General features: G+C 43.3%; 1 protein-coding gene across 8 annotated transcripts in view; it reads left to right on the forward strand.

Annotated features, from left to right (window-relative positions):
• The window catches only part of samd4a (sterile alpha motif domain containing 4A), a 234686-nt gene that overhangs the window by 100194 nt on the left and 115717 nt on the right, over nt 1-18775 (forward strand). For all 8 annotated transcript variants that reach the window (XR_009787089.1, XR_009787090.1, XR_009787088.1 and 5 more), the window contains exon 3: nt 11676-12257. Coding sequence is in view for 5 of the 8 variants with exons in the window: in XM_061765129.1 (XP_061621113.1) it covers nt 11676-12257 (582 nt within the window). In the remaining 3 variants the exon portion in view is untranslated. The remainder of the gene's footprint in view (nt 1-11675; nt 12258-18775) is intronic.

Consider the following 18775-nt stretch of genomic DNA (forward strand, 5'->3'; position numbering starts at 1 on the left):
GTCCCACCTGACAATTAACGTTAAATGCTCATATAGACAAGTAGAATCATTTTACTGGGTTAGAAGTTCAACTGTACCTATTTCATGCATGACTTAAGCATTGATTTTTTCTTCTTGAAAGATAGATGATAGTTTCTGTGGCTTTTGGAGGGGCATTTCCAAAGTCAAGGCGAAAAAGCCAATGCAATTCAAAAAGCCTGAATTGGTGGAATTTCTACAGTTGGACTGAATAGGATTATATTTGGAAATGTGTATGCATGTAGGTCTTGACATTCACATTATTTTCATATCAAGCCTTATCTGAAAACCCAGACAGGCTGCCTTTTTCTTAAGATGTGTGGTGTACAAATAGCAGAATGAGAGTTGCTGAGTTTTAAGCATATAATTTATTTGTTTTTTTGTCCTCCGGTAGAAGGTTTATTCCAAAACGATTTAGTCCCTAAACCTGGCCATCTCTCAACAGACAAAATGAATGTGAACCTTGTTTGGAAGTTCTTCAGTGTCTGAGGGTTTCCATGTGCCTCATCTGCTACAGCTGTCCATTGAATAGGACAGAGTGAGCTGTGTTACCACAAAGTAGACCATGACTTGAGAATATCTTTGGACACTGGCAGATGTATTTTCTGGTTTTACCTCATATGTCAAATACAGGGCGGCACGGTGGTCGACTGGTTAGAGCGTCAGCCTCACAGTTCTGAGGAGCGGGGTTCAATCCCGCATGTTCTCCCCGTCCCTGCGTGGGTTTTCTCCGGGCACTCCGGTTTCCTCCCACATCCCAAAAACATGCATTAATCGGGGACTCTAAATTGCCCGTAGGTGTGAATGTGAGTGCGAATGTTGTTTGTTTGTATGTGCCCTGCGATTGGCTGTCAACCAGTTTAGGGTGTACCCCGCCTCCTGCCCGATGACAGCTGTAATAGGCTCCAGCATGCCCGCGACCCTAGTGAGGATAAGCGGCTCAGAAAATGGATGGATGGATGGATGTCAAATACAAGAACATTAGGGTCAAGAATGACTGCAGTGCTCATATTCATGCAGTCACATATTTCCCAAACTGGAAGTATGGCTGTGCCTTGTTCTGTCCTGTCTTTGTTTATTTGGGCTTTCCAAAACCATTGCCCTGACCTGTTGGTATCTGTAGCTTTTGTCCAAGTTTAGGGCTCATGGCCTTCTGACATAGACAACAATTAGCTCCATATCAAAAAAATGTTTTTTTTAAATTATAGACCTGTACAGTCTCCTTTTGCAGCATACTTGGAACAAGAGTTTAGAGAGAAAAAAAGGATGACAGCACATGAGATGATGTCATCTGTCATCTTTTCATTTATGTTTAGCAGTGCTACCAACTTGCAGTAGCTTCATCTGATATACGTTTTATTATACAGCATATCCAATATTGGTGTCAGGAGTCAGGGAGGCGATATTTTTGCCTGTGTTTGTTTGTATGTTTGTTTGCCAGCTGGATCACTTACAATTTGAAGGACCTAGTTAATGGTGAGAACGTTTGTACTTATTCCATAGTTCTGGATTTAAAAATGATGTCTGCAGATACAAACTCCCCCAAAATTGACTCAGTAGTAATTTTAGGCTTGTTTTCTGAAGAAATATTTGATTTCCAGCCAGATTTTGGCCCGCCAACAGTTTGGACACGTCAGCCTGTCATGGCCTTACATGTGTATGGCGGAAGGCGAGCACATTTCCTGATTGAACTTCTATGTATTCTGCGGTGTAATTGTTGCCTATATTCAAAGTGTGCATGTATATATTTTTTCTATACAACAATGAGTGAAAATAGTGATTGTGAAACATGTTGCAAGGTTAGTTGTTCAAAAAAAAATTCCACCGTTGAAATGCCTCCTTGAGGAAAGAAGATATAGCCACATCATGCAACATGACATATGTTACATCGCTTTATGTCCCATAAGTGCAGCTGATCTTCACCAACATTTATGAGTATTTATGGCCAAGTATACCTCTTAAAATATCAGAACAATCAGACCTGTATTGATGATTTTATTGCCGTGTTTCCACATCAGCAAGGTAGAGCATCCCGTATCAAGAAGTGCTTTGCAGATTAATTTCTGCATTTATACACAGCTTTCATCTGCTCAATTTTGTATTCATTGCACCACAAATGCCTCTAAGATGTCGCAATAGAGTTCCTATAGATCAAAATGCGTTAATGTAGGTGACTGTATGATAGACGCGGACTTTGACTGCAGGCTGTTATAACGTCGGATGACCCATGACAAGAGTCTCTCCGACCAAAAAAGGTTATGTCATTTAATGTCCCAAAGCTCTGAACAAAATTCTGCAAACTTAACTAGTGCATTACCACCACCCATTGATCTGTAATAATGGCCGTATCATTCAGCTATACTAATAGTAACATATGACGCATGAAGCATAGTCAATCTGCATAATCTACATATAGACACATGGTTTAAGACACGCCCTATATATACAGAATGTGTGTGTGTGTGTGTGTGTGTGTGTGTGTTAGTGAAGAGCTTACACACATTCATGCATCCATCCATTTTCTGAGCTGCTGCTCCTCACTAGGGTCGCGGGCGTGCTGGAGCCTATCCCAGCTATCATCGGGCAGGAGGCAGAAACCGGTCACTCGACTGCGACGACATCATTAAAACTTCAGCACTTGGAGATGTGTGTGTCTTCCCCACATAACACACAAACACACACACAGAGAAAGTTAACTGTTTATAAACCATAACCACAGCGGCACACGCTATCAATATTCAGGCAGTAGTTGACTTCAGTGAACTCATTTTCAGCGTCAACCCATTATTGCTCAGTGACTGTTTTTTGTCAATGTCGTTATGTCTCAAAAGTGTTGTCTGTCAATTGACTGTCTGTTGTCGTACTAGAGCGGCTCCAATTACCGGAGACAAATTCCTTGTGTGTTTTTTGGACATACTTGCCAAATAAAGATGATTCTGATTCATTTGAGTGACAGATGAAGGTCTCACATCAGTGCAGCAGCTCGAGGGCAGGCCTTATTTTACATTTTATTTATCCTTTATTTAACTTGGTAAAAGCTTATTGAGAGATAAAATCTCTTTCTCAAGAGCTATGAGGCAACAGAAATTACATTACAGTACATAACGTGACAACATTCATCCAATAAATAAAAATAAAGACTAAAAAAATAACAGTGACATTAAAATCTATGGCATCTGATTTAAAAACATTGACAAAGCCCAAATGCTCTTGAGTACATTCAGTACATGGTGTTTTTTACTATTCATTAAAATTTGGGGCGGCACGGGGGCCGACTGGTTAGAGCGTCAGCCTCACAGTTCTGAGGACCCGGGTTCAATCCCCGGCCCCGCCTGTGTGGAATTTGCATGTTCTCCCCGTGCCTGCGTGGGTTTTCTCCGGGCACTCCGGTTTCCTCCCACATCCCAAAAACATGCATTAATTGGAGACTCTAAATTGCCCGTAGGCATGACTGTGAGTGCGAATGGTTGTTTGTTTCTATGTGCCCTGCGATTGGCTGGCAACCAGTTCAGGGTGTACCCCGCCTCCTGCCCGATGACAGCTAGGCTCCAGCACGCCCGTGACCCTAGTGAGGAGAAGCGGCTCAGAAAATGGATGGATGGATTAAAATATGGCAGGCTTTAACACTAGAAAACCCAGGGTTTTCTTACTCCTGCTGCAATGCCTAGAGGACAGCCCAAAGGCTTTGTGGTTTAAAATTAACAATTCAACGGTTTACAATTAGCCACCTTTGTTTTGTAAATGCAGCCATGTTTGCCAGATTAGCGGTACACAGACGTGACACGTGTTAAGTGCTTGACTGATTTTCTAACAGGGACATCGGAATGTGGTCGTCCACAAGAATGCTCATCTTAAAAAACAAAAGTTTTATCAAAACAAGTTTTGGTCAGCACCACCTTGTGTGATGTTGAAAATAGCATAGGCAAGTTGATGATTATTTTTCACAAAATAATGGCGAAACAGTCAACAGGCCTCCCTCCTATTTCTTCCGTAGTCCATATTCAAGTGGCCTTGTGCAAAACTGCCATTGGCATTTTGATTTTTCAATATGGTTTTATTTCATTTATTTTGAAGTGTTTTATTACGCTTTTTATATTCTTCTTGATAGCACTACTTTCATGTGTATATGTATATGGTATGTGTATGTTCTATAGACATATATATTTTTTATAACCACACAGCACTTTGTGCAACTGTGGACATTGTAAGTGTGCTATATAAATAAACAGAAAATACTGGTGCAAACAATAAAATACGAAAATAAATAAAAACAGATATAAACATTGATGGGTCGGTGTCGGCATGAACGATGACTCAACAAATGGATAGCTCGCTCACGGCACATAGTAGTTCACTTAAGGCCTCTTTATTTTGGCCACACGGCAAAAATTGTTGCTGCGCGTAAAATGCCGCGGAGACCATCTCTCCTGATTGGTCCGTATTAGTCACATGCTGTGATGACGTACTCAGCGTGCCCCTTGGTTCTAAATACAATCTACGCCGCCACCTTCTTGATCGATTTTGCAGCATAAATAAACGTATCATTTGGTCATCTAGGTCAATTTGTTCTAGCAGACACTCTTCCACTTTTCCGCGTGCGGGATAGCCACAGTGACGTCAGTGCGATCGCCGCCCTCGCGAGTATGAAGAAGCCTTTACTTAGTCAACTAGGAAACAAAGATGCAGAAAGTCTACAGCACTCAGCAGGGTTTGGATTTGATCCTGAACCAAGTCAACCCTTGGGACTCTGATTGAGAAGACATTGCCCTTCAGCTGTGTTCAGACTCAGAAATTTCTTCTGGTAAGATTTCCTAAACATCCTATTTTCATTTGCTGATTATGGCAGTTGTGTTTTAGGAAAAGACGAATGCTAAATCAATACAGAGGAATCATACTTTATGTTTGGAATTATAATTAAAATGATATCGTTGCGTAGATTTCTAACCTTGGTTGAGGTTTTTATAGCTCACAAGTTATTTCATTGCTCACATCTAAAAAATAGGATCATCCTACAGATGAGGAGACTTCGTCGCTACTGGAAAAGAGAGGTCGACTGGAGATACACACCGGGCCAACAGATAAGGCAAAAGACGGCACAGTGTGGTGTGAAGAACAGGTCGGAAGGCATCTCCATCACATCCCAATTGAATCTTACGCTGCTGATGGACAGCCAACTGCGTTGGTCAGAAGAACAGTGTGAAGTCGCTTACAGAGTTTCCAATGTTTTGTCACTCTTAACATGCTTCGAAAAACTTTCGGTGCAAGAACAATCACGTCACTGTGCGCTGTGTTGATTGCTACAAATACACGTGGCAAATGCAGAAAGGAGATTGCGTGGCAGTGCCAAGTATGTTCAGACAATGTAGAGGGTTGAAGAGCTCACTTTATCCACATGCTGCACAGATTTGTGTGTTTGTATATTTCATTGCAGTAATTTATAAGAAATCTTGTTTGAATCTTGTGCATCAGCAATAAATCTCAACAAGAAATGAAAAACAAACTGTCGACCTCTTACTAAGAAGGGAGGGGGAAATATTGTTTTGTTGTGATCACAATTGAACCCCGCACCTCAGAACTGTGAGGCTGACGCTCTAACCAGTCGTCCACCGTGCCGCGGAAACAGAGCCTGTCTGATTTATATATATTTAATATTTATATTTTTATTGTTCTACATTATAATGCCAATGTACAACCCCAATTCCAATGAAGTTGGGACGTTGTGTTAAACATAAATAAAAAAAGAACACAGTGATTTGTAAATCATATTCAACCTATATTTAATTGAATACACTACAAAGACAAGAGATTTAATGTTCAAACTGATATACTTTATTGTTTTTAGCAAATAATCATTAACGTAGAATTTTATGTCTGCAACACGTTCCAATAAAGGTGGGACACGTGGCAAAAAAGACTGAGAAAGTTGAGGAATGCTCATCAAACACCTGTTTGGAACATCCCACAGGTTAACAGGCTAATTGGGAACAGGTGGGTGCCATGATTGGGTATAAAAGGAGCTTCCCTGAATTGCTCAGTCATTCACAAGCAGAGATGGGGCGAGGTTCACCTCTTTGTGAACAAGTGTGTGAGAAAATAGTCGAACAGTTTAAGGACAATGTTCCTCAATGTACAATTGCAAGGAATTTAGGGATTTCATCATATACGGTCCATAATATCATCAAAAAGTTAAGAGAATCTGGAGAAATCACTGCATGTAAGCGGCAAGGCCGAAAACCAACATTGAATGCGCGTGACCTTCGATCCCTCAGGCGGCACTCCATCAAAAACCGACATCAATGTGTAAAGGATATCACCACATGGGCTCAGGAACACTTCAGAAAACCAATGTCAGTAAATACAGTTGCGCTACATCCATAAGTTCAATTTAAATCAGAATCATCTTTATTTGCCAAGTATGTCCAAAAAAACCACACAAGGAATTTGTCTCCGGTAGTTGGAGCTGCTCTAGTACGACAACAGACACTTTTGAGACATAAAGACATTGAGAAAAAAAACAGTCACTGAGCAATAAAGGGTTGCTAGTTATCTGGTAATGTGGCGACTTTTTTTTTTTTTTTTTTTTTTGTGACAATTGTGCAAAAAGATACAGAGTCCTCTAGCACTTAGAGCAGTTCGAATGACTAATATTGCAATAGTCCGGTGCAATGACCATTGTGCAAAGGGCGCCGAGACTTCAAGGAGTGTATGCGGTTTAAAGTGACGAGTAGTGCGATAATCTGGGACAATGTTGATTGTGCAAATGGAGCAGATGCTACTCTGGCATGAGTGGCCAGTATTGGTCAACAACAGATATGCAAATAGTGCAGCGTGGCGAGACTACTACAGTGAGTGCACGAGTAATATATAATTGGCCCCTCAGAAATGTGACAACGAAGTCAAGTCAAAAAATTGCCAGCATGTGGTAATGGAATTGTAGGTTAGGTGTTTAAGAAGTTGATTGTGAGAGGGAAGAAGCTGTTGGAATGTCTGCTAGCTCTAGTTTGCATTGATCGGTAGCGCTTTCCTGAGGGAAGGCGCTGGAAGAGCTGGTGACCGGAAGCTGGAGGATTTTGCACGCTCTTGTCTTAGTTCTGGCAGCTTGCAAGTCCTCAAGGGTGGGTAGGGGAGTACCGACAATCCTTTCAGCAGTTTTGATTGTCCGTTGCAGTCGGAGTTTGTCCTTTTTTGTAGCAACACCAAACCAGACTGTGATGGAAAAACACAGGACTGATTCGATGACCGCTGTGTAGAACTGCCTCAGCACCTCCTGTGGCAGGCCGTGCTTTCTCAGAAGCTGCAGGAAGTACATCCTCTGCTGGACCTTTTTGAGGACGGAGTTGATGTTGGTCGCCCACTTCAGGTCCTGAGAGACTGTAATTCCCAGGAATTTGAAGGTCTCGACGGTTGTCACAAGGAAGCTGGACAACGTGAGGGGCAGCTGTGGCGAATGATGCCTACTGAAGTCCACGATAATCTATACAGTCTTGAGCGTGTTCAGCTCCAGCTTGTGTCGGCCGCACCACAGCTCCAGCCGCTCCACTTCCTGTCGATATGCAGACTTGTCACCGTCCTTGATGAGGCCGATGACAGTGGTGTCATCTGCAAACTTGAGTAGTTTGACAGCCGGGTGCGCTGAGGTGCAGTCGTTCGTGTAGAGAGAGAAGAGCAGCGGAGAGAGGACACAACCTTGGGGCGCCCCAGTGCTGATGCTACGTGTGGATGAGGTGGCCTACCCCAGCCTCACCTGCTGTGTCCTGCCCGTCAGAAAGCTGTAAATCCACTGGCAGATGGCAGGTGAGATGCTGAGCTGGAGAAGCTTGGATGAAAGGAGTTCAGGGATGATAGTGTTGAACGCTGAGCTGAAGTCCACGAACAGGATCCTCGCGTAGGTCCCTGCACTGTCGAGGTGTTATAGGATGAAGTCCAGTCCCATGTTGAATGCATCATCCGCAGACCTGTTCGCTCGGTAGGCAAACTGCAGGGGTTCCAGCAGGGGACCTGTGACGCTCTTGAGGTGGTCCAGCACGAGACGTTCAAAGGACTTCATTACCACAGATGTCAAGGCGACAGCCCTGTAGTCATTTAGACCCGAGATTGCAGGTTTCTTGGGGACTGGAATGATGGTGGAGCGTTTGAAGCAGGATAGTACTTGGCACAGTTCCAGAGATCTATTAAAGATCTGAGTGAAGACTGGCGCGAGCTGGTCCGCGCAGACTTTGAGGCAGGATGGGGAAACATGGTCTGGGCCTGGCGCTTTGTTAATCTTTTGTTGTTTGAAGATATGTCTCACATCCTGTTCATGGATGGTTAACGCAGAAGTCAGAGGTGTGATTGTGTTCGGTGGTGTGGCCGGGAGGGTATGGGGTGTGAAAGTGTCCTTTTCAAATCTGCAGTAGAAGGTATTCAAGTCGTTGGCTAGTGTGCTATTGTTCTCAGCTTGGGGGGATCGTCGCTTGTAATTAGTCAGCGATTGGAATGCATGCCAGACTGATTTAGAGTCGTTAGCGTTAAACTGTTTTTCCAACTTTGCTGCATAGTTCCTCTTTGCAATGTTAATTTCTTTAGTCAGCTGGTTTCTAGTTTGATTATACAGGGCCCTCTCCCCGCTCTGATATGCGTCCTCCTTAGCTTGGCGAAGCTGCTTAAGTTTAGCAGTGAACCACGGCTTGTTGTTGTTGAAAGTGCGAAATGACTTTGTTGGTACACAAACCTCATCACAGAAACTGATATAGGATGTGACAGTGTCCGTATATTCATCCAGGCTGCCAGCTGAATTTTCAAAGACACTCCAGTCTATGCAGGGTAAACAGCTTTGAAGTTCCATCTTTGCTTCATTGGTCCACTTTTTCACTGTTTTCACTGTAGGCTTCGCGCATTTAAGTTCTTGCCTGTACGTCGGTATTAAGTGAATTAATCAGTGATCAGACGAGCCCAGGGCTGCACGAGGAAGAGCACGGTATGCGTTTTTTAGCGTAGTATAGCAGTGGTCTAAAATGTTATTTTCCCTTATAGGACAGTCGAAGTGCTGCTTGTATTTAGGGAGTTTGTGGTTGAGTTTAGCTTTGTTAAAGTCCCCGAGAATAATGAGGGGTGGGTCCGGGTCTTTTTTTTCAATTTCGTTCACTTGTTCAAACTCTACTCTAAAACTCTACTATGCAAAGCAAAAGCCATTTATCAACAATACCCAGAAACGCCACCGGCTTCTCTGGGCCCGAGCTCATCTAAGATGGACTGATGCAAAGTAGAAAAGTCTTCTGTGGTCCGACGAGTCCACATTTTAAATTGGTTTTAGAAATTGTGGACGTCGTGTCCTCCGGGCCAAAGAGCAAAAGAACCATCTGGACTGTTATGAACGCAAAGTTCAAAGGCCACGGGACTGTGTTAGTGCCAATGGCATAGGTAACTTTCACATCTGTGAAGGCACCATTAATGCTGAAAAGTACATACAGGTTTTGGAGAAACATGCTGCCATCCAAGCAATGCCTTTTTTATGGACGCCCCTGCTTATTTCAGCAAGACAATGCCAAACCACATTCTGCACTTGTTAGAATAGCGTTGCTTCGTAGTAAAAGAGTGCGGGTACTAGACTGACCTGCCTGCAGTCCAGACCTGTCTCCCATTAAAAATGTGTGTCGCATTATGAAGCGTAAAATACGACAACGGACACCCTGGACTGTTGAACAGCTGAAGCTGTACATCAAGCAAGAATGGGAACCAATTCCACCTACAAAGCTTCAACAATTAGTGTCCTCAGTTCCCAAACGTTTATTGAATGTTGTTAAAAGAAAAGGTGATGTAACACAGTGGTAAACATGACCCTGTCCCAGCTTTTTTGGAACACGTTGCAGCCATAAAATTGTAAGTTAATGATTATTTGCTAAAAACAATAAAGTTTATCAGTTTGAACATGAAATATCTTGTCTTTGTATTGTATTCAATTAATTATAAGTTGAACATGATTTGCAAATCATTGTATTCTGTTTTTATTTATGTTTAACACAATGTCCCAACTTCATTGGAATTGGGGTTGTACAATGTTCTTTAGAACTGAAAGTTAATTGTTCTTAAAAAGGATGTACTTGAATTATTATGCTCTATAATATGAGTGGCATAAAAAATGCACATTTATCGTGATAGTTTTTGGGAATATATATTGTCCTAAAAAAATTTGCTATCATGGCAGCCTGAAACAATATATTGAGAGAGAGCAGGAGCAATCGATAACACAAAAATATGGACCAAATCCCACAAATAAAAATCACAATATAGTGGGACCGCGAAGCAACAACCATCATACGGGGTAGGATCACTGTATCTGTACTCCATGAAGCTGCAGGGGCTCATTGTTTCCAGACATGCATCCTGAGACTCACAAAGTCAACTGTAAAATTAGATATACCGGTGTATATACATATATTCACACCTATCGCTCTCTCTCTCTCTCTCTCTCTCTCTCTCTCTCTCTCTCTCTCTCTGTATATATATATCCATTTTCTGTACCACTTATCCTCACTAGGGTTGGCGTCCTGGAGCCTATCCCAACTATCTTCGGGCGAGAGGCGGGTACACCCTGAACTGGTCGGCAGCCAATTGCAGGGCACATATAAACAAATAACCATTCGCACCTACGGCCAATTTAGAGTCTTTAATCAAACTACCACGCATGTTTTTTGGGATGTGGGAGGAAACTGGAGAAAACCCACGCAGGCACGGGGAGAATATGCAAACTCCACACAGGCGGGGCTGGGATTTGAACCCCAGTCCTCAGAACTGTGAGGCAGATGTGCTAAACAGTCGTTCACCGTGCCGCCTCTCTCTCTCTCTCTCTCTCTCTCTCTCTCTCTCTCTCTCTCTCCCCGTCTTTATATATATATATGTGGAAATGACTTCATTTTCGTCCATCCATTTTCTGACCCGCTTATCCTCACTCGGGTCGCGAGAGTGCTGGAGCATATCCCAGCTATCAACGGGCAGGAGGCGGGATACACCCTGAACTGGTTGCCAGCCAATCGCAGGGCACATTTAAACAAACAACCATTCGCACTCACATTCACACCTACGGGCAATTTAGAGTCTTCAATGAACCTATGCGGGAGGAAACCAGAGTGCCCGGAGAAAACCCACGCAGGCACAGGGAGAACATGCAAACTCCACACAGGCAGGTATTGAACCCTGGTCCTCAGAACTGTGAGGCAGAGGCTCGAACAAGTCGGTCACCGTGCGGCCTGACTTCATTTTCTTGAGCAAAAAATACATAAAAATGACTTGTTGGTGAAATATGGACCATGAATACCCCATACCCTACCTATGTGGATAGGTAGGGCATGGATCAAGAAGAAAGCAGCAGCTGTACTGTCGATAGCATTTAAGGAATGTTTAATTTCTCGTCATTAAATAATTTCATACATGATAGCTGCTGGCCATAGCATGTCCAGTTACTTGGCACTTTTTAACCACTTAGTAATGTTTAATACAACCGCCTACGGATGTAAAATTGAAGAAAAGAAAACAAAAACACAACTGGGGATGGTGTGTATTATTTTTTTCAAAGCATAATACAATTCATTCAACGATCCATTGTAACTAAACCACCAAACCCCCCAATGTAAAATTGAAATCGTGTGTAACAATGTTTCTTCCTTTCTGTCTTCCTACAGATGTTATCAGCCAGTGGCAATGCGAGCCAAAAGAACGTGTCATCTCACTTGTCCTCACCCATTTGCCATTGCTCAAACCAGGCAATGTAGAAGCCAAGGGCGAGTACATGCGTCTACTACCACGCATCCTTGCGCACACTATTGAACATGGCCGTCACCTGGAAGAGTCTCGCCAACTCTTATCCTATGCCCTCATCCACCCTGCCACCTCTTTGGAAGACCGTGCAGCATTGGCCCTGTGGCTCAACCACCTGGAGGAGAGGGCTGCTACCACAGGGGACTCTCTTGAAAGGCCATCGCCTGCTGGCCCGCATCACCACCAGTCCACTCCACCATCTACCCTGACATCATCAGGATCCTCTACCAACAGTTCTTCTTCTTCTGGTAACCTATACGCTTTGCATCACCACCAGCGCTACGGGTCAGACGATCGCCTCAATGGGTGGCAAAGCTGCAGAGATTCGGGGCTAGGGGCAGGCTGGCAGCAGCAGGGCTGTGAGAATGGACACCTGCCTCTCTACCCATCATCCTCTGTACCAGCAACCATCAACACATTAGGAACTGGTGGAGGTGGTAATACCAGTAAGTGTACTTTCTTTTATTGATTGTCATTTTAACTTTCTGTTCTGATTCTGCTTATCATTTGTGGTTCGTAAACAAGTATCTTACATTGTGGGTAAGAACTAAATTGAGCTCAACATTCTTTGCACTTTCAAGCTGTTATTACTAATAATCACCTATGACTCAATGGTGTTTTCCCTTTGCCACAGTGAAGGCTTGCTTCCAACATACAAAATAATGAAAAGATTGAAAATGAAAAGATTTTTGCCCTTGAAAGCTCTTTGTAGGAACTGGCAACATTTCACGATTGTAGTGACCACGTGTGCTGCAAAAGAGTTCATTTTACATCCACAGAAATCATAAACAGCAACAACCAAAATTATTTGCATACAGGGTAATTATCTTGAAAAAATATTGTCATTAGGTGGGCCGCCTTCCTCCATGTTTCATAGCACCTTTGCATAGTGTATACTCTTCTTTTATGTTGTCTTCTTAATATTATTCTACGGTTCAGCTATTCTTTCTCCATTTGATTGCTGTTGCGGTACACACCAGATGGCAGACGCTGAAAGCCAATTCCTACTCTCAGATGTAACAATATTTTAAATTTTGAACTATCGTACTAACTTTCTGAAATTTTTTATCATGGTTTATCTGTAAACGGTGGATGTTTCACCTGCTAAGTTTAATCAAAGGTTAAATACAAAGAAGTTGGAGTGATAACTGTGAAAGTGCAAATGAGGAGGATTGAAAGTTTTCCATCCATCCGTTTTCTTTACTACTTATCCACACTAGGGTCACGAGTGTCTGGAAGAGGCCGCACATAGACAAACAACCATTCACACCTTTTTTTCTTTGAGTCTTCAATTAAACTAATAAAAATGTCTTTGGCATATGGGAATAAGCTGTGGTACCTGGAGAAATACCACACAAGCACAGGGAGAACATGCAAACCCCACACAGGAAGGCTGTGGAGCCGGGATTTGAACCCCAACCTCAGAACGGAGGTGGATGTGCAAACCAACTGGCCACTCTGGCCATCTATTTTAATTTGTGGCTATAAACAATACAGAATTCTGTGGTTGTTTTGATGAAACCAACTCAAAAGTCGAACTCAAGTAGTGTAACGCATACAATTCAGAGACAGTAATATTGTAATACAACAAATAACTTTCAAAGTAACTAGTAATAAATAATAATAATAATAATAATGAACCTAGTCAGCCAGCCACCGGGGGAGAACACATGGTTAAAGCTTCATGGAGCGCCGGCAACGTGCTGCAACACCAACTTCAAAATAAAAGCCTAAAATGGCAGTGATGTCAAATGTAATAATATATGAAGCTTTTATTTTGAAGTTGGCCCTCTCAGCATGTCGCCGGAGAGGCGTCGTGTCACGTTAAGACATATTAACAATCGTTGTAGCAGCTGCCTTAGACTGCAACTTTTCCGCTGGCCTGACCGTAATGAAAAAAACGCTGGGACTGAATAGAGAGGGAAATCACAACTGTCGAGTTCTTTGTAGTTTGCAACCGGGCACGACTGATCAATGGTCAAGCAGAACAACGGAGATATACCCGTCCTTAACAATTCACTATATTGATGGGGATTCTCAAATGAAAAGTCAATGCTTCCAGCCTAATGTTATTGGCTTTCCATTAAGTTGCAATTCGTGATTACAGTTTGTAATAGCACATTTATTCAGTTAGCACTTGCTAAATTGGAATTTATTTCGGTACATTTCTTTTTTATTATAATTTATCATTGATTCTTATTTAAATAATCATTTTGATTTGAAAACTCTTGTATATTGTTTGTTAAAAAGTAATGCAATAAAAATAAGGATTTTTCCCTAACATGAGAAATAATCACGATTAATAATTGTAATTACAGTATTGATAAAAAAAATCTTGATTATTATTTCGGCCATAACCGTGCAGCCCAACTTACACATAATTTAAATTAATTAATTACAAGCATCATGCGTTAAATGTACAGTGGTGTGAAAAAGTCTTTGCGCCCTTGCTGATTTCTTATTTTTTGCATGTTTGTCACACCTACATGTTTCTCTGTCACGACTGGTGATCGTATGATGTAGGACTGGACCCAAAAGCTGGCGGTGGTGGAGAAGGTTGTTGAGAATGGTTCATTAAGTAATTCCTCAGCGGGTAGGTTATCCTAGGGTCGATGGTGGTCCGTTGGAACAGGGAAGGTGTAGGAAGCGGAAGCATGAGCAGGTGGAAGATCTTGGCGGCGAGGCGGGAGAGACGGAAGGCGCAATGGAGACGGAGTAGAACACAAGGGGGGTAAGTACAATTGCGGGAAGTCGAGTAACTTACGCAAAAGTTGGCCTGTGTACCACGGATGAACGTCAATACTCTGGCGCTGAATTCCTGCATCTGGCAGGCTTAAATGTAGTGGAGAGGGGCTTGAGCAGAACTGAACCAAATTGACTGACCCACCTTGTATGCAGGTGTAGGGGAGCGATGCACATCCGCCAACCGCTTGTTTCTTTCGGCTGTTCGACCCGAGGCAGCCCTGACATCCTTCCAAATGCATTGTGCACGTCGTAGGTGCTCCCTCACCGAAGGAACCCCCACAGTGTGCTCTTGTTCCTTATAGAGGGGTGGTTGGAAGCCATAACAAGCCATAATGGGAGACATATCAGTGGCGGCAATGATGATGGAGTTGTTGGACAGACTCCAGATTTTGATTTGCCCGCTCCGTCTGGCCGTTAGATTGCAGATGATAAACAAAAGACAGACTGGCTGCTGCGCCCACTGCCTTACAGAGATCCTTCCATACCTGGGAAGAGAACTGAGGACCTTGGTCCGAGACGGTCAACGGGGATACTGTGGAGCTTAAATACATGCAGGGGTAGAGAGATGGCAAGATCTTTACTGAATACAGGAGTGAGGTCGTGGTATTCCTCCGGAACGCGGGAGAGACGAACAGGTGTGACAGGTGGCTGAGGTTTACTGGAGGGCGGAACGGCCAAGAGAAGACAATGGAAATGGCAGAAAGTACTCCACCCAGTGATCGATAGGTGGCTCCAATCGATGGCGGAGTTATGCTTCTTGAGCCAGGGGATTCCGAGGACTAATGATTTCTCAGGGGAGGGAATGAGAAAAAGCTGGATGGTTTCACGGTGATTACCTGAGATGAGTAGAGTAAATGGTGCAGTTTGGGGGGTGACAGGGGAGATGAGTCGCACATCCAGGGCTGTTACCTTTTTTGGAGACGTGAGGGGTTCGAGGGAAAGCTGGAGCTGACACGCCAAGCCCTCATGAATAAAGTGGTCATCTGCGCCGGAGTCAATGAGGGCTGTGACAGGGGTATTGCGATCGGGGTCAAGGATACACGAGGGAATGGTCATACGGGAGGGAGAGCTAGGAGAGGTATTGGTTTGGCTCACCACGGCACTCTCAGGTCGTGGTGAGCCCCGTCTTTTGGTTTTATAGAGCAGGTGGCGATGAAATGACCTGGCTGTCCACAATAAATACATAAACGTTGGTTAAAACGGCACTGACGTTCCTGAGGGCCTAGTTTGGTCTTGCCGAGTTGCATGGGTTCGTCTAATGCAGCGGGGATGATGCGGAAGCAGCCGGGAGTTCAGGATGCGGCGGAATGGCTAGCGGCTCTGTGCCCGCAGAGTGTGCTAACCCTCTTTCCCTTGCTCTTTCCCGTTGGTGATTGTCCAGTCTAATAGATAGCGAAATGAATTCTTCAAGTGATGTGGCCTCGTCCCTGGCTGCGAGCTCGTCTTTGAGCTGTTATGACAGTCCCTTAATAAAAATACCCCCTAAGGCAGCATCATCCCAGCCGCATTCACCCGCTAGAATTCTAAATTCAATGGAATATGAAGCCACGGAACAAAAGCCCTGAGTAAGAGAAAGGAGGCGACGAGTGGCTTCCCTGTCCTTGACAGGGTGGTCGAAGACCTTATTAAATTCAGCCGAAAAGGAGTCGAAAGAAGCAAGTACCAAGGGCAAATTATGCCAGAGTGTGTGTGCATGATGCCCTGTTCCAAAACAGGAACTGCAGGGGAGAGACTGTTCTCATCATCAAACTAATTTAAATATTGTCAAAGACAACACAAGTAAAAACAAAATGCAGTTTTAAAATGTTTTTTTATGATTAAGGGAGAAAAAAACAACAACAAAAACCTACATGGCCCTGTCTGAAAAGTGACCCCCCGCTTTGAACATGACAAACATGACTTGACTGTGCTTTATCATTATTGAGTTCAATTCAATCAATCACCCAGCCTGACACTGTCACACCTGTTCTCTATCAATAAATCACTTAGTTTCTCTAGGCACACCCAGGCCTGATACTGCCGCATCTGTTCTCATCAAGAAATCACTTAAATAGGACCTGCCTGACAAAGTGAAGTAGACCAAAAGATCCTCAAAAGCTCGACGTCATGGCAAGATCTAAAAGAATTCAGGAAAAAATGAAGAAAAAAAAAGGTGATTAAGCTCTATCGGTGTGGAAAAGGTTATAAAACCATTTCGAAAGCTTTGGGACTCCAGTGAACCACAGTGAGAGACATTATCCACAAATGGTGAAAACATAGAACATCGGTGAACCGGCCGACTAAAATTACCCCAAGAACAAGAGTGAGAAACCTGTAGTTCAATGTATCAAGGAGTTGTAGCTACGTGTGTACAAATTGCATGTAAACAAGAAGTTGGCTTGTCAACCGACAACCATATTCTGTGTCCATTCATTCCTGTACTGGAGGGCCTGACTGATAAGGTGTTTTTGAGGCCAATGCCGATTCTCATATCTGGCAGGAAAAAAATTCAGATGACTGATTAATCAGACGATTAATTTAAAAAATATGTAATGAATAAAATAAGTAATTTTTTGGTTCCTTCAAGTCTAGAAGAACAAAGATATGAATTACAGGCAGAACATTTTACTGTTTTACATGACTTTGTCCTTTAGTACAAGAGTCCCCAACCACCGGGCCGCAATTCATTTGGTACAGGGCTGCACAGAGAAAATATGTATTTATTTTTTTTAGCATAGCATAGCATAGTTTCGAATAGTGTTGTGTTGTTCCAACGAACAACTCTTTTGAGTGAACTTACTGAATCGAGTAACTTCATGATTACCGGTAATTCCTTTCTCCGTTGATTGATCTCAGTTGCGAGCGGGCGCCAAACGAGAAACTCAGTGATTGCGGATGGCCCGCGCTGCAACTCGCGAGGCAGCTGCTGCCTCTGTCGCCACCCAAGCCTGGGGCATGCCACGGTGTCTGAGCACGGAGAGGCTGCTGACGAGGGACAAGGCTGACGACCATAGGAAAGACGGATGGCTCAGAAGACGGGGCGTCTCGGTTTAGCTTCCCAGCGGCAGGCCGAGGAGGAGGACTTGCATCACGACACTTGTGTCCATTAAGATATTGTGTCATAACACGTCACAGTACAGCATACAGCTGTACTGTGCATGTGGAAATATTTTACCAAAAATGAGACTGATAGTTCCTATCAAAATATGCAGGGTTATACTATAAACACAATCAAAGCACAAGTGAAATATAAAATGTGAAACAGAGATTTGTGAACAAAATTTTTGGGGAGCCTGGATATGAAGTCATGTCATACATTACACTACGCTTTTGGAACATAAGACGAGACTGGCCGGTTTGTTGATGAGAAAAATGTGCAGGGCTCTCACTAATTACAACTACATGACGTGTAATGATGAGTTGTATATTTGATCATTGTTTTTATTTGATTCCATGCCAGTCCGTCAAAATGTCTTCATGTGAAATCGGTCTGTTGTGGAGAAGAGGTCGGCAACAGCTGCTTTAGTGTTTGTCTAACTTTACAACAGGGAGAAATTTTAAAGTGCTAAATATGAAAACGCTGACTCTCACCCAAACCTTTACATCTGGTTGTCCTTCTGGTTGTTATACATGGTGGATTTTAGAACATGGATATACTGGTCTCCAGCTCCACTTGTTGCTGACAGTGGCAGTTGAGGAGCAGAAGATTTTGCTGTAAAATCAATATCATGCTAGGGAGCTTCGGGAGCGCGTTGTTGTAGATGATGGTGGTGTTTCCGCACGGTTACGCGATGCGTATTGGATTGAATGGAGTCAGAGCTCCCTCTAGTGGACAAACATTGCAAGGACATCATTCTGGGCGACATTTAACAGCATTTATAGTTTCATAAGAAATTAAGGATATATCGGCGTTTCATCGCCAAAACTCCGGCCGATTATGATAATTTTAAAAAGTGCTAAAATGATGAATCGGTTGGGCCCTACCCTGATTTCAGCCCTGGAGTACCAGACATTACCTCGAAACCGTCTGGAGCCTTAAGCAGGAACGGCTAGGACTTAGCACACCGATAACACTGATGCCGAGGGATGTCAGTGCACCAGAACGTTAGGTTAGGCTAACATCAATGAGACTGCATTGCAGTGCTCATTGCATGTAAAGTTGAGTTTTTCTAAACTGCCCGATGGGCATAGGGGTTGAGAAGAGCATGTTTTTTTTTTGCAAATTGTGTAACACAAATTA

Source organism: Phyllopteryx taeniolatus, unplaced genomic scaffold, assembly GCF_024500385.1.
Source record: "Phyllopteryx taeniolatus isolate TA_2022b unplaced genomic scaffold, UOR_Ptae_1.2 contig_26, whole genome shotgun sequence".
Classification (NCBI taxonomy): Eukaryota; Metazoa; Chordata; class Actinopteri; order Syngnathiformes; family Syngnathidae; genus Phyllopteryx; species Phyllopteryx taeniolatus.